This window comes from Ranitomeya variabilis, chromosome 2, assembly GCF_051348905.1.
Source record: "Ranitomeya variabilis isolate aRanVar5 chromosome 2, aRanVar5.hap1, whole genome shotgun sequence".
NCBI classification, from domain to species: Eukaryota; Metazoa; Chordata; class Amphibia; order Anura; family Dendrobatidae; genus Ranitomeya; species Ranitomeya variabilis.
In genome coordinates this window covers 963462411-963486654 of record NC_135233.1, presented here as the reverse complement: position 1 = coordinate 963486654, position 24244 = coordinate 963462411, and the positions used below count along the sequence as shown (strand labels likewise).

The 24244-nt window shown below is 43.0% G+C and overlaps 1 protein-coding gene across 1 annotated transcript in view; it reads left to right on the top strand.

Annotated features, from left to right (window-relative positions):
- LOC143804012 (phospholipid scramblase family member 5-like) overlaps positions 1 to 24244 on the top strand; it is a 163993-nt gene that overhangs the window by 25544 nt on the left and 114205 nt on the right. The window contains exons 3-4 of the mRNA XM_077281759.1: positions 4036 to 4093; positions 4752 to 4972. Of these exons, the coding sequence (XP_077137874.1) occupies positions 4036 to 4093; positions 4752 to 4972 (279 nt within the window). The remainder of the gene's footprint in view (positions 1 to 4035; positions 4094 to 4751; positions 4973 to 24244) is intronic.

Genomic DNA, 24244 nt, shown 5'->3' with positions numbered 1-24244 from the left:
ATTTTCCATGATAAGTATTGTGAAGCATCCCTCAGGCTTTTCTAATGCTCGGCTCATCACTTACACTTGCTGTTTCTTATTTAGCTGCTAATTGTAAATTGTAATGGCAAAACAATCATACCACAAAAAAATGATAATGCAGTCACATGCACTATTAAATATTGAAGGAATGATTGAAATTTGGTGGGATAAATTAGCTGTAAAATGGTCACACTAAGGCCAGTCTCACACGTCCAGATAATTCCGGTACCGGAAAAATCGGTACCGGAGTTATCCGTGTCCGTGTGTCCATGTGCTCACATGGCACATCAGTGTGGCACACGTGCGGCAGCCGTGTGCCACCCGTGTGCTGACTGGGTACCACACGGACCGTGCAGGAGACAGCGCTACAGTAAGCGCTGTCCCCTGCTTTGGGTGCTGAAGCCGCCATTCATTTCTTCTCTCCAGCAGCGTTCGCTGGAGAGAAGGAATGAAAAATCATTGTTTTTTAATTTTTTTTGCTGTTGAAATAAAGTTCCCGGTAACCAACCCCCGCCCGCGGGCGCACAGGGGTTGGGAGGGGGTGAAAGGGGGTTGGTTACCGGGAACTTTATTTCAACCGCAAAAAAAATAAAAAAACAATGATTTTTCATTCCTTCTCTCCAGCGAATGCTGCTGGAGAGAAGAAATGAAATGCGGCTTCAGCACCACAAGCTGGGGGGACAGCGCTTACTGTAGCGCTGTCTCCTGCACAGCACACGGACTGCACACGGCCAGCATCCGTGTGTGGTATGTGTTTTACACGGACCCATTGACTTCTAATGGGTCCGTGTGATCTGTGAGCTCCCACGAACACTGACATGTCTCCGTGTTTTTCACACGGACACACGGTCCGTGAAAACACGCTGACATGTGCAGAGACACATTGATTTTAATGTGTCTACGTGAGTCAGTGTCTCCGGTACGTGAGAAAACTGTCACCACACGTACCGGAGCCACTGACGTGTGAAACAGGCCTAAGGCCGGGATCACACCTGCAAGTGCAATGCGAGAAACTCGCACGAGTCTCTCGCATCAATAAATGGGGAAATGAGTTAAAATAACATAGAATAAAAAAAGGTACAAAAAAATTATATAATCTTGAACCAGGAGGTGGAGGTCCCATTGGAGGATGAGGTTGAGGAGGAGCTGGAGGTGGCAGTGTAGGTGGAAGAGGCATAGGAGGAGGTATCCAACACTGTTTTTGTGTTTTGTTTTGTTCTTTCATTGATTTTTGGGGGGTACTCTGAAAACTGGCAGTGTAATAATCTGCTGGCCACTCTCTCTTTTTGTGCTCTTTGTGTAATATCCTGCACTTTTTTTTGGTTAAAAGCAATGAGGAAAGCATCAAATGGGGTTGTGGCTGTGTTGCTAGTGGTGATGGAGCTGCTGCAGGGATAGAGAGGTTGTGGTCAATCTGTGACTGTTACGTGCCCAAATGACATACCTTCCTCTGGTGCAAGCAGATGACAGGATGTTCTGTGTAATTTCGTAGGTCCGAGTACCGCTGGATGAATAGTGAGGCCAGAGCAAGTAGAGGTGGTTTTAGATTGGTTGGATGAGAGTGCCTTCAGTTCCTTTGCTTTGTCTTCCACCTAGTCTCCTGCTGAAAGTGCAGATTTTGCACCTGCAGCTCATGGGCAGCTGTCTTCCACCTCACCCCCTTGCAAATCAGACAAGCAGTCTGAGCCCCAAGACATTCAGCAGTCACTTCTGCTTTTTGATAACTTTGCTGGCTGATCCACCTGGTCCTGCCCCACAAGTGGAAGAGATTGAGTCCACTGATGCCCAACCACTTGTTCTGTTTGAGGATGGGTACGTGGCATGGGCAGTGCATATGCTCAGTGGACCACCGCAGCGCATCTCTGATGATAATGATGATGATGATGATGATGATGAAGGTGATTATGATGATGATGAAACACAGATGCAAACTACTGCAACTTTCTGCTGTGTGTAGTCCAGCAAGGAGGGCAGGATGGAACATCATGCGGACGAATATTATTATTACTATTATTATTTTTTTAGAGCACCATTGTTTCCATGGTGCTCTACAGGAGAAAAAGTGACATACAAAGCATAAGTAGAAATTATAATGAACAAACAGAGGGGACTCTACTCTTGCAGACTTATATTCTATAGGATAATGAGGAAGGAGACAGTAGGTTCGAGGGTTGCAGCAGCTTTGCTGTTGGTGGGGTGGCAGTGGGGTCATTGCAGGCTGAAAGTTGTTTTGAAGGCATGGATTTTCAAGTTTCGAATGAAAGTTTTGAATGTAGGGGATAGTCGGATGTGTTGGGCCACAGAATTCTATAGGATAGGGGATACTCAAGAGAAGTCTTGCAGGCAATAATATGAGTGACAGACAATTCTAAAGGAGATAAGAAGGTCTTGGGAGGACCAGAGATTACGTGGTGGGAGATATCGGTAGATTAGTTCAGAGATATAAGAGGAAGACAGATTATGGACAGATTTGTAGGTCACTGTTAGTAGCTTCAAGAGCATACGTTATAGAATTGAGAGACAATGAAGGAACTTGCAGAGGGGAGAAGTGGAGAAGTAACGAGGACAGAAGTGGATTAGTAGGGCAACAGAATAACAGACAAATCGGAGAGGTGTGATGATGATGTGATGGCGGAGGAAGAGGTCTTAGACCCCACATGGAATCAAGGCCATCCGAGTGATGGATCACCGATAGCTGTTACTGTGCAGGCGCTGGCGGTGCCATTTTGAAACAGATTTTTTTTTTCATTTATGGATACCATTAAAGACAAGAATAAACTACACATTATAGATGTGATCATGCTGAAGCCCAGGCGCCATCTCTGGCACCTGCCTACAGAAGGGGATTTTTTTTTTCCAATATATAATATTCATTATGTAAAATAAGGGGCAGGTCAATGAAAGATCAGTCACCTGTCAGAAGCCATACTGATCAATACCTAATCACAACACCACATGAAGACCCCCCCACAGGCCGCCATGGAGCACAAGCCTATCATTAACTCAAAACTGAAAATAAAGCTTAAACAACCACAAGATGGATTTCATCAACCCAGGTATCATTTTAATCAGTATAATGGCGCCAACCTGACACTCTCTGTAGGTTACTGTGCACAGTCCTGCTGACAGGTTCCCTTTAATACTGCATTTCTAGGTAGTATGAGTGTTATAGTTTTACCAATCTCCAGCATTAAATGCCATCTAGTTTTTTTTAAATATATCTGCTGACTTATGTGTTTCATAAACCAAATTACTGATTGCTGTTTTACAGAAAGGTGCTCCATTACCCAGATTTAAAAAAAAACACCCATTATGCTCAAACATACTAAATAATATGTACTTTTCTTAACAATTCCCCACCACTTTTCTTACATTACTACTCAGGTCCCTCGCCAGTCTCTGAATGTCCCATTCCTACCAATTGGGCATGTGAGCGCTACAGCCAGTAATTGGCTACTGCGGTCACTTGTCTGGCCAGGAACAAATTTACAGGCATCATCTCTCTGCATCCTGTTATAACACCAATGCTGGTGTCCTGGCATGGTCCTTCTTCCTCCTCCCAGCATGGACACCGACATACTCACAGTGGTATCCCTTACCTTGCTATTGCTTCCTGTCTCTCTGGGCCTGTGAAAGCCGCACAGGTCTCCCTACAGTGAAATTGGTAAGCGCCCGCTTCCCGGTTTTTACAGGGGCAGCAAGTGTACTTTGGATATGCCTCCAGTCAATAGTTGGGAGGCATCAAGTATATAAAGCATGCTCCCCAGTAGGGAGGTGCCTGAGCAACAACTCTACTTTGATTTAGTTAGTGTTCTACAATTACTCAGTTTCTAGGTCCCCCATATTGTCTGACGGAAAAATTGTTCTTGTGCATTAACTGAACCGGTACTTGTCCCTGGAAACTGAAACCGCTCCAGTGGTACCAGCACCTGAAACTGCATCAGCGGTACCAGAACGCAGCCACTGCAGCAGTACCTACACCAGTACCAATGTCCATCTTGTCTCGTGTTCCAGAATCTGCACTGTCTGAACCAGAACCACTATTTGAATCCTGTCTTGCTGGTGACTCTGAGTTAGTATCCGTGACTGTGATCCTGACCCTTGACATAAGATGCTACCCAGGAGTGGTACCTTGCGGCTACCTGCAATGCAAGTCTAACTCCACCATCAGGAGCTCGAGGAAACACCGGGTAACCGCCTAGCCATGCCCCTCAACTGTCAGCCCAGATCTTGGTTCCACGATCTACGTGTGTGACACCTGTTCTGAGCGAACATGTTACAGCAGTAGCCAATCACTAGCCGTGGTGTTTCCAGTAATCCAGCTGAAAAAGAAAGTACAGAGACCAGTGGGGTTTAATGTATTTTATTGTTTTAACGCTTTCTGAGTGTGTTGAAGTTTTTTTACATTTATAAGTGCAGTAAAAAATGATTATTTTTGTGATGAGAAAAAAAATAAAAATTAGTACTTTAAAACAATTCAAAGAATAAATCTGACTGTACAGGCAACATTTATATTAATATTTACAGTCTGCAGGCCTGGTATGCTTCTTCTGATATTTTTTGGCAGTAAAATGGTAGAACAGTTAGCCAAAAACATATAAGAACTATTGCCTCAATTAAAATAAATAGCAATGAGAATAGAAATCAGACAAAATGTTACCATAACATACTACTGTGTCCATCACATGGTATGTGGCATGTTTTCATATCATCTTCATTTTTTTCACTAGTTTTTCTTGGAACTGAGAAGAGCAACAAATATGAAATAAAAGATAACTTTGGACAACGGCTTTATTTTGCAATAGAAGAAAATATCTACCTCAATAAAAACTTATGTGGACCACTGCGGCCTTTCAGCATGCATATAGCTAATAACACGGGCCGGGAAGTAATCACAGTAATTAGGCCCCTGAGGTGCATTACGTGCTGCTTTCCCTGCTACTTGCAAGAGGTTAGTGACTTTGTGTTGATCGCTTCTTAATATTATTGCCTTTTTGTGATGAGTTGCATATGTTCAGTAGCAAACCTTTGTAAATGTCAAAACAAGGTTACAAATAGCTTCAATATATACTTCATGTAAAGAAAAAAATGTGCAATCTGTTTACTACCTGATTTCCCTGCAACATACAAGTGCTTCTCACAAAATTAGAATATCATCAAAAAGTTAATTTATTTCAGTTCTTCAATACCAAAAGTGAACCTTATATATTATATAGAGTCATTACAAACAGAGTGATCCGTTTCAACTGTTTATTTCTGTTAATGGTGATTAACAGAACATGTTAATGTTGATTAGAGTAAATGAAACCCCAAAAGTTATTATCTCAGTAAATTAGAATAATTTACAAAAAACACCTGCAAAGGCTTCCTAAGCATTTATAAAGGTCTCTTAGTCTGTTTCATTAGGCTCCACAATCATGGGGAAGACTGCTGACTTGACAGATGTCCAGAAGGCAGTCATTGGCACACTCTACAAGGAGGGTAAGCCACAAAAAGTAATTGCTAAAAAAGCTAACCGTTCACAGAGTGCTGTATCCAAGCATATTAAGATGGAAAGTTGAGTGGAAGCAAAAAGTGTGGTAGAAAAAGATGTACAAGCAGCAGGGATAACCGCAGCCTTGAAAGGATTGTTAAGCAAAGGCCATTCAAAAATTTGGGGAGATTCACAAGGAATGGTCTGCTGCTGGAGTTGTTGCTTCAAGAGCCATCACAAACAGAGGTATCCAGGACATGGACTACAAGTGTCGCATTCCTTGTATAAAGCCACTCATGACCAATAGACAATGCCAGAAGCGTCTTACCTGGACATAGGAGAAAAAGAACTGGACTGTTGCTCAGTGGTCCAAGGTGTTCTTTTCAGATGAAAGTAAATTTTGCATTTCATTTGGAAATCAAGGTCCCAGAGTCTGAAGGAAGAGTGGAAAGGCCACAATCCAAGCTGCTTGAGGTCTAGTGTGAAGTTTCCACAATCAGTGATGATTTGGGGAGCCATGTCATCTGCTGTTGTAGGTCCACTGTGTTTTATTAAGACCAAAGTCAGCGCAGCCGTCTACCAGTAAATTTTAGAGCACTTCATGCTTCCCTCTGCCAACCAGCTTTTGGAGATGGTAAATTTCATTCTCCAGCAGGACTTGCACCTGTCCACACTGCCAAAAGTACCAATACCTGGTTTAAAATCAACAGTATCACTGTGCTTGATTGGCCAACAAACTCGTCTGACCTTAATCCCATAGAGAATCTATGAGGAATTGTCAAGAGGAAGATGAGAGACACCAGACCCAACTATACAGACAGGCTGAAGGCTGCTGTCAAAGCAACCTTGGCTTCCACAACACCTCAGCAGTGCCACAGGCTGATCGCCTCCATGCCGCGCCATATTGATGCAGTAATTGATGCAAAAGGAGCCCCGACCAAGTATTGAGTGCATTTACTGAACATACATTTCTGTAGGCCAACAATTCAGATTTTAAAATCATTTTTCAAGCTGGTGTTACAAAGTATTTTCATTGGTTGTAAGCCATAATCATCAACATTAACAGAAATAAACACTTGAAATAGATCACTCTGTTTGTAATGACTCTATATAATATATATAATCACTTTTTGTATTGCAGAACTGAAATTAGCTTTTTGATGGTATTCTGATTTAGTGAGAATCACTTGTATTTAAACTATATAAGGAAGCCAGGCATGCACTAAGGAAATCTATGTCCATACGGTTGGGAGCTATGATATGGTGCTGTTAGATGTATAGTCCAATGACTATACATCTACGAGCACCATATAGCTCTCATCCATCCAGGATTCGGCGGGACTGTCCTACCAGATGTCATATAGTGAAGCTACATGAAGATGAGAACGTACTGCCGACTCCAACTGTGAATGAAATCCATAGGTCCAAACTAGAGATGAGCAGGATGCAAAAAATGGTGTCCCTCCAGCTCTAGCTAATGAAAAGCCACTCCGGGGACACTGGAAGGTTAGAGATTCGTCACCTCGCATCCAGCTGTCAGGTAGCACTGACTTGCACATGGGACCCGAGACCCATGAATCGCTATCCTCAACTGTCCCAGATACAGCAGACAGTCCTGGATTTGGACTTGCGCCCCACAATCTTGAGGGTCTGTTGAATTTCCCGCACTACCACCACCCCTGTGACAACTCCTCTTGGCAGGGGAAAAAGAAATGGTAAATGGGTGTGGATTGGGCTATGCCCATGGGCATGGCCAAAATTTGCAGCCGCGTGCTACGTGCGCAATATGATCTATTTCTCTTTCTGATCTTCAAAAGTTTGGAGGTATGCTATAGCCATATCCAAGTATAAAATACATTTATAAGCTCAAATATGTGTGGATTCATTAATACTTACTGATCCATGACAAGAATTTACTGTGAACCATAAGATCCAGATTATTTTGTAGATACATCGAAAGTGATACACAATCCCAGACCCTGACAGCTAACATGGATCCTGCACTGTGTGAGGTAGAGAGCCCCCTCATGGATATAAGTTTACATGAGCATTTACAAAAATTGTCCCATTTTCATCTAGTAAGAATAGATGATTTTCAGCTGTAATGTCATCCTTTTGTCTGTTGTTTATATCTGTATTCGCTTTTATACACAAGCAATTACCGTAATAATATTTACAAAACCTGATACATATTCCTATGCTATTTGCAAAATATCTATTAAAAACAGACACTGTATGGATGATCCATATGAAGGTTTTTTAGCGCCCCCATAGACTTGAATAGTTCAGTCACATACGAAACACAGAAGTGACATTTTTTTTCATATTTATTCACATAACTGTATGTTTTGATCGCTATTGCATCAGTATTTCTATGCCAAAACCAGGAGTGTCTCCAAAACACAGAACAGGTGCCAATCCTTTAATTACAGTTGTTCTCTGTAAGTTCCACTCCTAGATTTGTCATACAAATACTGATGAACAATTCTGACCAAATACTGAGATGTGAATAAACCCTCAGTCTATATGAAAAACTGTCACCGTTTCGAAGTTACAAGAACTTCATCCTCAGGACACAAAGGACCACATGTACCCGCGGTCCTTCTTTTCCTGAAGAAAAAGTTCTTGTGACTCCGAAACATGCAGAATAAAGACCACAATTTATTAAATTAAACCTTGGACAGATGCCTTTTGGACCATTCAGAAGAGGAGAGGATCCCCACCAACATTTCTTCTATCACAGTCCATGGAAAGTCAGCATTTGGACTGATGTTATTCAATAGGGCTTTTTAGATATTCATTTTTTTCCCCAGCACACACATTGGATGCTGTGGGATTCATTGATTTCTGAGCTGTGACCTGAGGGTACATATGCATTATGCATACTCTCTGCCAGAGCCAGACTAGTGGGGGCGGTCTTACTCCGTACACTTGTATGAAGGGAGTCAGCACCTTGTCTAGTGACGTGGGCTTGGTCATCCAGTGGGAAAGGCCTGAGTCAATACAAGTGTATGGAGCTAGGCTACATCCATTAGTCGGGTTTCTGGACGGCAGTAAGTATAATACATATATCACCGTTGTTACCAGCTCAGAAACCTGCACATGGAGTGATTGCAAACATGTAATTTTGGACTGGGCAACCCTTTAACAAGAAAACAATTGCAGCACACATTAGTCTTCATATTTCAGATGAGAGTCGCCTTCTCAAATCTGGGTGCACAGAAAAAATCAGATCCAATATGAAACAACCATATAGCATCAGATTTTTGCCGCCAGTTCTCGGACTGATTTGCACAGAAGTGTGACTGAGCCTTCATATTATCAGTTCTGGCAGCTTGCTCTTGGTCTATCACAATAAAATGTAAGCTCAAATAGGTGAATACGACGATCTCTCAATAAATCTGTGATTTTATGGTAAAAGGCTATATAAACCATAAAAATGCTACTGAGCTGTATACATGTACACAAGTGCTTCTCACAAAACTGGAATATCATCAAAATGTTAATTTATTTCAGTTCTTCAATGCTAAAAGTGAAACTCATATATTATATAGCATCATTACAAACAGAGTGATCTATTTCAAGTGTTTATTTCTGTTATTGTTGATGATTATGGCTTACAGCCAGTGAAAACCCATTAGTCATTATATCAGTAAATTAGAATACTTTATAACAGCAGCTTGAAAAATTATTTTAAAATCTGAAATGTTGGCCTACTGAAATGTGTGTTCAGTGAATGCAATCAATGTTTGGTTGGGGCTCCTTTTGCATCAATTACTGCATCAATATGGCGTGGCATGGAGGCGATCAGCTTTAGGCTGAGGTGTTATGTAAGCCCAGGTTGCTTTGATAGCAGCCTTCAGCTCGTCTGCATTGTTGGGTCTGGTATCTCTCATCTTTCTCTTGACAATAACCAATAGATTCTCTATGGGGTTAAGGTCAGGCGAGTTTGTTGGACAATCAAGCCCAGTGATACTGTTGTTTTTAAACCAGGTATTGGTGCTTTTGGCAGTGTGGACAGGTGCCAAGTCCTGCTGGAGAATGAAATTTCCATCTCCAAAAAGCTTGTCGGCAGAAGGAAGCATGAAGTGTTTTAAAATTTCCTGGTAGATAGCTGCGCTGACTTTGGTCTGCAGCTCCAATTTCATATATTCCATGTTTGCATGCTATAAAGTTACAGAGGGCAGCTAGTTACATATGGAAGTGTCTCTCTTAGCTTGCACCTGTTAACACCTGTTTTTCTGTTTGGAAGTGATTGTCAGTAGGGTTGAGCGAAACGGATCGGACAAATTAGAAAATCGCCGATGTTCGGCAAAGTCGGGTTTCATGAAACCCGACCCGATCCTAGTGTGGGATCGGCCATGAGGTCGGCGATCTTCTCGCCAAAGTCGCGTTTCATATGACGCATTCAGCGCCATTTCTCAGCCAATGAAGGAGGACGCAGAGTGTGGGCAGCGTGATGACATAGGTCTCAGTCCCCACCATCTTAGAGAAGGGCATGATACTGATTGGCTTGCTTTCTGCAGCGTCACATGGGGCTATAAAGGGGCGTGCACACCGACCGCCATCTTACTTCTGCCGATCTTAGCATAGGGAGAGGTTGCTGCAGTTTCGTCAGAAGCAAGGACATAGTTAGGGAGGGAAGATTAACCCCCAAACCGCTTGTGCTGTAGCGATTTCCACTGTCCAACACCACCTTTTCTTTGCAGGGACAGTGGAGGCTATATCTTTGCATCAGCTCTGTAGCTTATTAGGCTGCCTTATAAGGCTCCCTGATAGCTGCATTGCTGTTTGCACCGCTGCTGTGCAAACCAACTGCTTTTTTAAAGGGAACCTGTCACCCCGTTTTTTCAATATGAGGTAAAAATAGTGTTCAATAGGGCCATAGGGCCTGAGCTGTGCTGGACAATAGTGTCTTTATTATCCCCTGATTCCCCACCTTTGCTGCCAAAATACCTTAGTAAAGTCGCCGTTTTTGGCTGTCAATCACGCTGGTCTGGTCAAAAGGGCGTGCTGAAATGGCTGTTTCTCCCCCACCTCTTGCTTATCTTCCCGGCGTTGGCGTAGTGTTTTTTGCATGCGCAACAGCGTTCGAACTCGGCTTCAGGAAAATGGCCACCGCGATCTCCATCTGCGCACGCGCGGCATCCCGCGGCCATTTTCCTGAAACCCCGTGAAGCAGAGCACTCCATCTGCGCACGCGCGGCCTCAGGAATATGGCTGCCCCCACCGATAAACCTCTGAATAACACAGATTGCGCACTTTTTTGCCATTGTGCAGTGCATTCAGCTGTTGCGCATGCACAAAACACTACGCTAACACCGGGAAGATAAGCAAGAGGTGGGGGAGAAACAGCCATTTCATAACGCCCTTTTGACCAGACCAGCGTGATTGACAGCTGAAAACGGTGACTTTACTAAGGTATTTTGGCAGCAAAGGTGGGGTATCAGGGGATAATAAAGACACTATTGTCCAGCACAGCTCAGGCCCTATTGAACACTATTTTTACCTCATATTGAAAAAACGGGGTGACAGGTTCCCTTTAAAAGCAAAAATCCTGTTGCTCCTTCCTGCACAGTTATCTTGTTTATTTGTCCACACTTTTGTGTGCAGCAGTCCTTTTTGTTGCTGCCATACTTGTCCTGAGATCATTTTAGGGAGATTGAAATTGTACTACAGTCCTTGTATTTTTTCATATATCTTCCAGCCACTTTCTGCCACTTACATTGTGTTGTTTTCTACACTGTGCCTGAGTTTGGGTTCAGTCTCCCCCCAAAAAAAGTGAGATTCAAATTCTCACAAAGTGGATATACCTCAGTCCTCTTAGTTTGTGGTGTATCAGCCAGCCACTTTCTGCCACTTCCATTGTGTTGTTTTACACACTGTGCCTGAGTTTTGGTTCAGTGTCCAAAAAAAAAGTGAGATTGAAATTCTCACAAAGTGGATATACCTCAGTCCTCTTAGTTTGTGGTGCATCAGCCAGCCACTTGCTGCCACTCACATTGCATTGTTTTATACACTGGGCCTGAGTTTGGGTTCTGTGTCCAAAAAAAAAAGTGAGATTCAAATTCTCACAAAGTGGATATACCTCAGTCCTCTTAGTTTGTCGTATATCAGCCAGCCACTTGCTGCCACTCACATTGCGTTGTTTTATACACTGGGCCTGAGTTTGGGTTCAGTCTCCCCCCCAAAAAAAAGTGAGATTCGAATTCTCCCAAAGTGGATATACCTCAGTCCTCTTAGTTTGTCGTATATCAGCCAGCCATTTGCTACCACTCACATTGCGTTGTTTTATACACTGGGCCTGAGTTTGGGTTCAGTCTCCCCCCCCAAAAAAGTGAGATTCAAATTCTCACAAAGTGGATATACCTCAGTCCTCTTAGTTTGTCGTATATCAGCCAGCCACTTGCTGCCACTCACATTGAGCCAGCGTCATCGTCTGTCTACACAAAGCCTCGAAGGCTTCCTTATCTGGGAGTAGGAAAAAAGCTTTTAAAGCCAGAGCAGCAGGAAAAAGTTTTGGCTTTCCTTAATGACTCAGCCTCTAGCTCTTTTGCCTCCTCTTCAGAAAGTTCCAAATATAAAAGCAGCAATTCGTCAGTGGATGCTCCCAGTCAGGAACAAGACGTTTCCTTGTGTCCTTCACACAAACCAAAAGTGAAGGATGCGTCAGGCGACACTACAGGTTACTCCATGGAGCTCTTTACACCTACCGTGCCTGGGTTAGAAAGGGAAATTGTTAACTGCCCATTACAAGATGAATCGGACATGGAGTGCACTGATGCACAGCCACAGCTAGATTATTATGCTGGTCCATTGACTCAGATCACTACATTGCCCTCGCAGTGTACTGAGCCAGAATCTGACCCTGATGAATCTATGATGCCCCATCCCGAACGCTATAGCACCTTACACGGTGACACAGAAAAAGGTGCACATGACATTGAAGAGGAGTTGATAGATGACCCAGTTGTTGACCCAGATTGGCAGCCATTGGGGGAAGAGGGTGCCGCTACCAGTAGCTCAGAAGCGGAGGTGGATGATCTGCAGCAGCCATCTACATCGCAACAGCTGTCATCTGGCAGGCCCGTATCAGGCAAAAAACGTGTCTTAAAAACAGTTTTAGGACAGCGTGGCCATCCGGTGAAAGTAGCACAGCGTGCAATGCCTGAAAAGGTATTCGACAGTAGGAAGAGAGCAGTGTGGCAATTTTTTAACCAAGATTCGAATGATCAGTGCAAAGTTATCTGTAAGAAATGCTCAAAGACCTTTTGCAGAGGGAAGAATCTTCAAAATTTAAATACAACGTGCATGCGTAGACATTTAACCAGCATGCACTTGCAAGCCTGGACTAACTACCAAACGTCCCGTACCATTGGTGCATCTGCTCAGAATGAAGATAGTCAGCAACGCTACATTGCTTCCCTCATTGTAAGCCCACCGGTTAGGACACCACCAGTAGCAAATGTGGAGGTATCGTCGCAAGGCCAAAGCAGTCAGGGAATCACAAGGTTATTGGTAGGAAACACTGTATGTAGGCCAACATCAAGAATACCATCACCAACCCTTTCTCAATCCGCCATGTCCACCACCAACACCACCACCGCTAGTTACACCATATGCAGCTCTCCAGTCCAGCTCACCTTACAAGAGACTCTCGTTAGGAAAAGAAAGTACTCATCCTCTCATCCGCGTACACAGGGTTTGAACGCCCACATCGCTAGACTAATCTCGTTAGAGATGATGCCCTACCGGTTGGTTGAAAGCGAAGCTTTCAAAGATCTGATGGCCTACACAGTACCACGCTATGACCTACCCAGTCGGCACATCTTTGCGAGAAAAGCCATCCCAGCCCTCCACCAGCATGTCAAAGACCGCATTGTCCATGCACTGAGGCAACCAGTCAGTGGAAAGATGCACCTCACAACAGATGCATGGACCAGTAGGCATGGCCAGGGACGTTACGTGTCCATCACGGCGCACTGGGTTAATGTGGTGGATGCAGGGTCCACTGGGGACAGCCATAGTGGGACAGTTCTGCCTAGCCCACAGTCTAGGAAACAATTGGCTGTAGGGCATGGCTGGGCAGTGTACATCTTGAGGCAGGCAAGGTAGTCAGTGATAACGTAAGGAATTTTATGGCTGCCATAGCCCTTTCAGAACTGAAACACATACCTTGCCTGGCTCACATCTTAACCTGGTGGTGCAGTGCTTCCTTAAAAATTATCCGGGGTTACCAGCCCTGCTCCTAAAGGTGCGAAGACTTTGCTCGCACATCCACCAGTCGCCCATACACTCCAGCCGTATGCTGAACCATCAGCGATCGCTGAATCTTCCCCAGCACCGCCTAATAATCGACGTTGCAACAAGGTGGAACTCCACACTGCACATGCTTCAGAGGCTGTGCGAACAGAGGCGTGCTTTAATTTATTTGTGGGAGGATACACATACATGGGCAGGCACTTGGATGGCAGACATGGAGTTGTCTGGTGTGCAGTGGTCGAAGCTACAAGACCTCTGTCAAGTCCTTCAGTGTTTTGAGGAATGCACACGGCTGGTAAGTGCAGACGACACCATCATAAGCATGAGCATCCCACTAATGCGTCTGCTGATGCAAAGTTTGACGCACATTAAGGAGCAGGCGTCTGCAGCCGAAGAGGAGGGAAGCCTTGATGACAGTCAGCCATTGTCAGCTCAGGGAACTCTCCTGGACAAGGTGGCAGATGAAGAGGAGGAGGAGGAGGATGATGGGGATGAATATTTATGGGAGGAGGATGCTTCTCAGGGGGCAATAGAAACTGGTGGCGTTGCAAGGTCAGGTACAGGGTTTTTGGGGGGACACAAGTGATGTTGATTTGCAAGAAAGTGCTCCTCAACCCAGCACAAGCAGTGAATTGACACCTGGAACATTGGCCCACATGGCTGAGTATGCCTTGCGTATCCTAAAAAGTGACCCCTGGATTATCAAAATGATGACCTATGACGATTACTGGTTGACTCCTGGATCCACGATATAAAGGAAAATTACAAAATATCATGCCACATGAAAACCTTGAGCAAATATTGGCTACCAAACAAACAACTCTTGTAGACCGTTTGGTTCAGGCATTCCCAGCACACAGCGGCGGTGATGGTTCTCACACGAGCCGTAGTGAGCAACATGGCAGAGGTGTTAGAGGTGCACCAATCCGAAGTGGCGTTGGACAGAGGGGTTTTATGACCAGGTTGTGGAGTGATTTTGCAACGACCGCTGACACGACAGGTACTGCAGCATCGATTCAAAGTGACAGGAGACAGCATTTTTCCAGTATGGTTACGAACTACTTTTCTGCCCTTATCGATGTTCTCCCTCACAGGTCATTCCCATTTGATTACTGGGCATCTAAAATAGACACCTGGCCTGAATTGGCAGAATATGCATAACAGGAGCTCGCATGCCCTGCTGCTAGTGTCCTATCAGAAAGAGTATTCAGTGCTGCTGGTTCAATACTGACCGAAAAAAGGACACGTCTGGCTACCCGAAATGTTGATGATCTAACCTTCATTAAAATGTACCAATCATGGATCTCAAATTATTTGGCCCCACCTTCCCCTGCTGACACATAGCTTGCCTGAAAAATGTCTTGCTTTTGGCCTCCTCTTACTTACTTCTCCAATTCCTCCATTTGCAGCTACTGAATGTCCACCATAGGCCATTTTTATACCTCTCTAAATGGGCTGACTTTAATCTAAAGTGGCAAAAGCTTGAAAGGACAGCTTATCTTTTTTTACCTTAAAACAGCTGTTTATGTAATAAAAAATAAGAAAGGCCCGAGTCTCTGACCTTACTATGCTCTTCATATGCCCTGAGCTGTCCCCACCCCCAGGAGGCCTGGGACAGATATGATAGTGCATAAACACGTAAGACAAGCAGGGATAACAACAAGCAACTTACATAAAAAAACACTCAAGGGTAGGGAGGAACATAGGGCAGGATAAGCATGTACGAACCAAATGGGAATAAGATAATTGAGAAAGCATACACCCAAAAACAGTATCTTAGAGATGCGCCATTTCTGGGGTGGCTGTCAGCTGGTGTTTGTAGCTGTGGGGGCCAATATCCATGGTCCCTTCCTAGGCTATTTGCTGGTTATTAATTATAGGGGGACTCCACGTCATTTTTGGGGGTTCCCCTATTTTAATAGCCAGTAAAGGCTAAGTATACAGCTGTGAGCTGATATTAATAGCCTGGGATGCAATCCATGGGTATTACTCCCTTCCCAGGCTATAAACATCAGCCCCCTGTCGCTGGCTTTCCCTCTGCTGGTTTGGAAAATTGTGCCGGAGCCGACGCCATTTTAAAAAAATATATATTTATTTAGTAAAAAAAAGGAAAGTACATTATATATTCCTATGTGGCAGGTGTCACACTTGTGAGCATGATGTGAGAAACTAGCATGAGTCGGTCTGAGTGCTGGCAGCAGCACCAGGTGTTGATGCGAGATACTCACGTGAGTTTCTCGCATCACACTCGTAAGTGTGACACCGGCCAATCATGTACTTCCGGATGTGACACAAGATTCATCATATGTACATTAATACACATGTGTAGCAAGCTGCCTTCCGCAGATATTACGCATGTGACTAATAATTAGATGTGGTTTTACTGCATGTAATGATAGTCTATGGGAAATTTACTTCTATGTCCCGGAAGTATTTCGCTGTGTTCTGGGACATAGTACTTGGGCAAATGCGCAGTAATGCTTTTTTGCTTTGCCCGCAGTTGGGCAAAGCATACTGCGCGTGCACGAGCGAACGTGCGAACTATGGAGGACAAGTACTCTAATTCTCGAACATATTGCAGACAACAGGGACGGATGGGGTGGAGAAATGAAGACAAAATGCTGCCCATCGGACCGGAAAAAAGGCATTTACATATCCCGCCAATTTGAGGTGACAGATTCCCTTTAATCTGAGGGAAGCATAATGTAGGGGCAGAGAGCATTATTTCAGTGATGTATCAATTGCTCAGCAGCTTGCTGTAGTTTCAATACTATCGGTGTTTTATCAGCAGGAGATTATCACAGTAGACTAGGTATCATTTGTAAGACAGTCAAACTAATCTGTTTAACTCGGCCTCCACCACTAACCTTTAGATGCAATTAAAGAAAATCAAACATTAATGACATATCACCAATACTGGCATGCAAAAAAAAAAAAAAAGCCTGAATAGCAACAATCATTTCCATTTTATTTTTATAAATTAGTAGACACATTCCTCACTTATCTTCCCTAAATTCAACACTCAAATTTGTCTTCAGTGAAAATAGGTTTTCAGCTCACTGAGGGATCGGATTACAGTTGATGTCTGTCGAAGTCTATGGAATGCAGGTGAGAGAAGAAAAAGAAGGTGCTAGAGACAAAAGTAGGAAGACAGAGAAAACTGTTAAAAATTATAGGGTACAATCATATTACCATTATATGAAAAAGTTTGGGCACCCCTATGAATGTTAAGCTTAATGTTTTATAAAAATAGTTTTTTTTGCAACAGCTATTTCAGTTTCATATATCTAATGACTGTTGGACACAGTAATGTTTCTGCCTTGAAATGAGGTTTATTGTACTAACAGAAAATGTGCAATCTGCATTCAAACAAAATTTGACAGGTGCATAAGTATGAGCACCCTTATTTTCTTGTTTTAAATATTCCTACCTACTTTTTACTGACTTACTAAAGCACTTTTTTTGGTTTTGTAACCTCATTGAGCTTTGAACTTCATAGCCAGGTGTATGCAATCATGAGAAAAGCTACTTAAAGTGGCCACTTGTTCTCCTGTTTGAATCTCCTCTGAAGAGTGGCATCATGGGCTCCTCAAAACAACTGTCAAATGATCTGAAAACAAAGATTATTCAACATAGTTGTTCACGGGAAGGATACAAAAAGCTGTCTCAGAGATTTAACCTGTCAATTTCCACTGTGAGGAACATAGTAAGGAAATGGAAGGACACAGGTACAGTTCTTGTTAAGGCCAGAAGTGGCAGGCCAAGAAAAACATCAGAAAGGCAGAGAAGAAGAATGGTGAGATCAGTCAAGGACATTCCTCAGACCACCTCCAGAGAGCTGCAGCATCAACTTGCTGCAGATGGTGTCACTGTGCATCGGTCAACTATACAACGCACTTTGCACAAGGAGAAGCTGTATGGGAGAGTGATGCGAAAGAAGCCATTTCTGCAAGCACGCCACAAACAGAGTCGGCTGAGGTATGCAAAAGCACATTTGGAGAAGCAAATTTCTTTTTGGAAGAACGTCCTGTGGACTGATGAAACCAAGATTGTGTTGTTTGGTCATACAAAAAGGCGTTATGCATGGCGGCAAAAAAAACACAGCATTCCAAGAAAAACACTTGCTACCCACAGTAAAATTTGGTGGAGGTTCCATCATGCTTTGGGGCTGTGTGGCCAATGCCGGCACCGGGAATCTTGTTAAAGTTGAGGGATGCATGGATTCCTCTCAGTATCAGCAGATTCTTGACAATAATGTTCATGAATCAGTGACAAAGTTGAAGTTACGCAGGGGATGGATCTTTCAGCAAGACAATGATCCAAAACACCGCTCCAAATCTACTCAGGCATTCATGCAGAGGAACAATTACACTGTTCTGGAATGGCCATCCCAGTCCCCAGACCTGAGTATCATTGAACATCTGTGGGATCATTTGAAGAGGGCTGTCCATGCTCGGCGACCATCAAACTTAACTGAACTTGAATTGTTTTGTAAAGAGGAATGGTCAAAAATACCTTCATCCAGGATCCAGGAACTCATTAAAAGCTACAGGAAGTGACTACAGGCTGTTATTTTTGCAAAAGGAAGGTCTACTAAATATTAATGTCACTTTTCTGGTGAGGTGCCCACACTTATGCACCTATCAAATTTTGTTTCAATGCAGATTGCACACTTTCTGTTAGTACAATAAACCTCATTGCAAGGCAGAACATTACTGTGTGCAACAGTCGTTAGATATATGAGACAGAAATAGCTGTTACAAAAAAACCAATTTTATAAAACATTAAGCTTAAGATTAATAGGGGTGCCCAAACTCTTTCATATAACTGTATATTCAGAAGTTGTGTTATACATTATGAGCATACACTTGACTGCTTGTATTGAACAGTCACCTGAAGGAACAGTTACATTTTAAGGACATGAAGACAGTTATGAGTGGAAACAACCGGATAGAAACTAGAATTTGCACAATGCATCGATTCAAAGTGACAGGAGACAGCATTTTTCCAGTATGGTTACGAACTACTTTTCTGCCCTTATCGATGTTCTCCCTCACAGGTCATTCCCATTTGATTACTGGGCATCTAAAATAGACACCTGGCCTGAATTGGCAGAATATGCATAACAGGAGCTCGCATGCCCTGCTGCTAGTGTCCTATCAGAAAGAGTATTCAGTGCTGCTGGTTCAATACTGACCGAAAAAAGGACACGTCTGGCTACCCGAAATGTTGATGATCTAACCTTCATTAAAATGAACCAATCATGGATCTCAAATTATTTGGCCCCACCTTCCCCTGCTGACACATAGCTTGCCTGAAAAATGTCTTGCTTTTGGCCTCCTCTTACTTACTTCTCCAATTCCTCCATTTGCAGCTACTGAATGTCCACCATAGGCCATTTTTATACCTCTCTAAATGGGCTGACTTTAATCTAAAGTGGCAAAAGCTTGAAAGGACAGCTTATCTTTTTTTACCTTAAAACAGCTGTTTATGTAATAAAAAATAAGAAAGGCCCGAGTCTCTGACCTTACTATGCTCCTCATATGCCCTGAGCTGTCCCCACCCCCAGGAGGCCTGGGACAGATATGATAGTGCATAAACACGTAAGACAAGCAGGGATAACAACAAGCAACTTACATAAAAAAACACTCAAGGGTAGGGAGGAACATAGGGCAGGATAAGCATGTACGAACCAAATGGGAATAAGATAATTGAGAAAGCATACACCCAAAAACAGTATCTTAGAGATGCGCCATATCTGGGGTGGCTGTCAGCTGGTGTTTGTAGCTGTGGGGGCCAATATCCATGGTCCCTTCCTAGGCTATTTGCTGGTTATTAATTATAGGGGGACTCCACGTCATTTTTGGGGGTTCCCCTATTTTAATAGCCAGTAAAGGCTAAGTATACAGCTGTGAGCTGATATTAATAGCCTGGGATGCAATCCATGGGTATTACTCCCTTCCCAGGCTATAAACATCAGCCCCCTGTCGCTGGCTTTCCCTCTGCTGGTTTGGAAAATTGTGCCGGAGCCGACGCCATTTTAAAAAAATATATATTTATTTAGTAAAAAAAAGGAAAGTACATTATATATTCCTATGTGGCAGGTGTCACACTTGTGAGCATGATGTGAGAAACTAGCATGAGTCGGTCTGAGTGCTGGCAGCAGCACCAGGTGTTGATGCGAGATACTCACGTGAGTTTCTCGCATCACACTCGTAAGTGTGACACCGGCCAATCATGTACTTCCGGATGTGACACAAGATTCATCATATGTACATTAATACACATGTGTAGCAAGCTGCCTTCCGCAGATATTACGCATGTGACTAATAATTAGATGTGGTTTTACTGCATGTAATGATAGTCTATGGGAAATTTACTTCTATGTCCCGGAAGTATTTCGCTGTGTTCTGGGACATAGTACTTGGGCAAATGCGCAGTAATGCTTTTTTGCTTTGCCCGCAGTTGGGCAAAGCATACTGCGCGTGCACGAGCGAACGTGCGAACTATGGAGGACAAGTACTCTAATTCTCGAACATATTGCAGACAACAGGGACGGATGGGGTGGAGAAATGAAGACAAAATGCTGCCCATCGGACCGGAAAAAAGGCATTTACATATCCCGCCAATTTGAGGTGACAGATTCCCTTTAATCTGAGGGAAGCATAATGTAGGGGCAGAGAGCATTATTTCAGTGATGTATCAATTGCTCAGCAGCTTGCTGTAGTTTCAATACTATCGGTGTTTTATCAGCAGGAGATTATCACAGTAGACTAGGTATCATTTGTAAGACAGTCAAACTAATCTGTTTAACTCGGCCTCCACCACTAACCTTTAGATGCAATTAAAGAAAATCAAACATTAATGACATATCACCAATACTGGCATGCAAAAAAAAAAAAAAAAGCCTGAATAGCAACAATCATTTCCATTTTATTTTTATAAATTAGTAGACACATTCCTCACTTATCTTCCCTAAATTCAACACTCAAATTTGTCTTCAGTGAAAATAGGTTTTCAGCTCACTGAGGGATCGGATTACAGTTGATGTCTGTCGAAGTCTATGGAATGCAGGTGAGAGAAGAAAAAGAAGGTGCTAGAGACAAAAGTAGGAAGACAGAGAAAACTGTTAAAAATTATAGGGTACAATCATATTACCATTATATGAAAAAGTTTGGGCACCCCTATGAATGTTAAGCTTAATGTTTTATAAAAATAGTTTTTTTTGCAACAGCTATTTCAGTTTCATATATCTAATGACTGTTGGACACAGTAATGTTTCTGCCTTGAAATGAGGTTTATTGTACTAACAGAAAATGTGCAATCTGCATTCAAACAAAATTTGACAGGTGCATAAGTATGGGCACCCTTATTTTCTTGTTTTAAATATTCCTACCTACTTTTTACTGACTTACTAAAGCACTTTTTTTGGTTTTGTAACCTCATTGAGCTTTGAACTTCATAGCCAGGTGTATGCAATCATGAGAAAAGCTACTTAAAGTGGCCACTTGTTCTCCTGTTTGAATCTCCTCTGAAGAGTGGCATCATGGGCTCCTCAAAACAACTGTCAAATGATCTGAAAACAAAGATTATTCAACATAGTTGTTCACGGGAAGGATACAAAAAGCTGTCTCAGAGATTTAACCTGTCAATTTCCACTGTGAGGAACATAGTAAGGAAATGGAAGGACACAGGTACAGTTCTTGTTAAGGCCAGAAGTGGCAGGCCAAGAAAAACATCAGAAAGGCAGAGAAGAAGAATGGTGAGATCAGTCAAGGACATTCCTCAGACCACCTCCAGAGAGCTGCAGCATCAACTTGCTGCAGATGGTGTCACTGTGCATCGGTCAACTATACAACGCACTTTGCACAAGGAGAAGCTGTATGGGAGAGTGATGCGAAAGAAGCCATTTCTGCAAGCACGCCACAAACAGAGTTGGCTGAGGTATGCAAAAGCACATTTGGAGAAGCAAATTTCTTTTTGGAAGAACGTCCTGTGGACTGATGAAACCAAGATTGTGTTGTTTGGTCATACAAAAAGGCGTTATGCATGGCGGCAAAAAAAACACAGCATTCCAAGAAAAACACTTGCTACCCACAGTAAAATTTGGTGGAGGTTCCATCATGCTTTGGGGCTGTGTGGCCAATGCCGGCACCGGGAATCTTGTTAAAGTTGAGGGATGCATGGATTCCTCTCAGTATCAGCAGATTCTTGACAATAATGTTCATGAATCAGTGACAAAGTTGAAGTTACGCAGGGGATGGATCTTTCAGCAAGACAATGATCCAAAACACCGCTCCAAATCTACTCAGGCATTCATGCAGAGGAACAATTACACTGTTCTGGAATGGCCATCCCAGTCCCCAGACCTGAGTATCATTGAACATCTGTGGGATCATTTGAAGAGGGCTGTCCATGCTCGGCGACCATCAAACTTAACTGAACTTGAATTGTTTTGTAAAGAGGAATGGTCAAAAATACCTTCATCCAGGATCCAGGAACTCATTAAAAGCTACAGGAAGTGACTACAGGCTGTTATTTTTGCAAAAGGAAGGTCTACTAAATATTAATGTCACTTTTCTGGTGAGGTGCCCACACTTATGCACCTATCAAATTTTGTTTCAATGCAGATTGCACACTTTCTGTTAGTACAATAAACCTCATTGCAAGGCAGAACATTACTGTGTGCAACAGTCGTTAGATATATGAGACAGAAATAGCTGTTACAAAAAAACCAATTTTATAAAACATTAAGCTTAAGATTAATAGGGGTGCCCAAACTCTTTCATATAACTGTATATTCAGAAGTTGTGTTATACATTATGAGCATACACTTGACTGCTTGTATTGAACAGTCACCTGAAGCAACAGTTACATTTTAAGGACATGAAGACAGTTATGAGTGGAAACAACCGGATAGAAACTAGAATTTGCACAATGCATCGATTCAAAGTGACAGGAGACAGCATTTTTCCAGTATGGTTACGAACTACTTTTCTGCCCTTATCGATGTTCTCCCTCACAGGTCATTCCCATTTGATTACTGGGCATCTAAAATAGACACCTGGCCTGAATTGGCAGAATATGCATAACAGGAGCTCGCATGCCCTGCTGCTAGTGTCCTATCAGAAAGAGTATTCAGTGCTGCTGGTTCAATACTGACCGAAAAAAGGACACGTCTGGCTACCCGAAATGTTGATGATCTAACCTTCATTAAAATGAACCAATCATGGATCTCAAATTATTTGGCCCCACCTTCCCCTGCTGACACATAGCTTGCCTGAAAAATGTCTTGCTTTTGGCCTCCTCTTACTTACTTCTCCAATTCCTCCATTTGCAGCTACTGAATGTCCACCATAGGCCATTTTTATACCTCTCTAAATGGGCTGACTTTAATCTAAAGTGGCAAAAGCTTGAAAGGACAGCTTATCTTTTTTTACCTTAAAACAGCTGTTTATGTAATAAAAAATAAGAAAGGCCCGAGTCTCTGACCTTACTATGCTCCTCATATGCCCTGAGCTGTCCCCACCCCCAGGAGGCCTGGGACAGATATGATAGTGCATAAACACGTAAGACAAGCAGGGATAACAACAAGCAACTTACATAAAAAAACACTCAAGGGTAGGGAGGAACATAGGGCAGGATAAGCATGTACGAACCAAATGGGAATAAGATAATTGAGAAAGCATACACCCAAAAACAGTATCTTAGAGATGCGCCATTTCTGGGGTGGCTGTCAGCTGGTGTTTGTAGCTGTGGGGGCCAATATCCATGGTCCCTTCCTAGGCTATTTGCTGGTTATTAATTATAGGGGGACTCCACGTCATTTTTGGGGGTTCCCCTATTTTAATAGCCAGTAAAGGCTAAGTATACAGCTGTGAGCTGATATTAATAGCCTGGGATGCAATCCATGGGTATTACTCCCTTCCCAGGCTATAAACATCAGCCCCCTGTCGCTGGCTTTCCCTCTGCTGGTTTGGAAAATTGTGCCGGAGCCGACGCCATTTTAAAAAAATATATATTTATTTAGTAAAAAAAAGGAAAGTACATTATATATTCCTATGTGGCAGGTGTCACACTTGTGAGCATGATGTGAGAAACTAGCATGAGTCGGTCTGAGTGCTGGCAGCAGCACCAGGTGTTGATGCGAGATACTCACGTGAGTTTCTCGCATCACACTCGTAAGTGTGACACCGGCCAATCATGTACTTCCGGATGTGACACAAGATTCATCATATGTACATTAATACACATGTGTAGCAAGCTGCCTTCCGCAGATATTACGCATGTGACTAATAATTAGATGTGGTTTTACTGCATGTAATGATAGTCTATGGGAAATTTACTTCTATGTCCCGGAAGTATTTCGCTGTGTTCTGGGACATAGTACTTGGGCAAATGCGCAGTAATGCTTTTTTGCTTTGCCCGCAGTTGGGCAAAGCATACTGCGCGTGCACGAGCGAACGTGCGAACTATGGAGGACAAGTA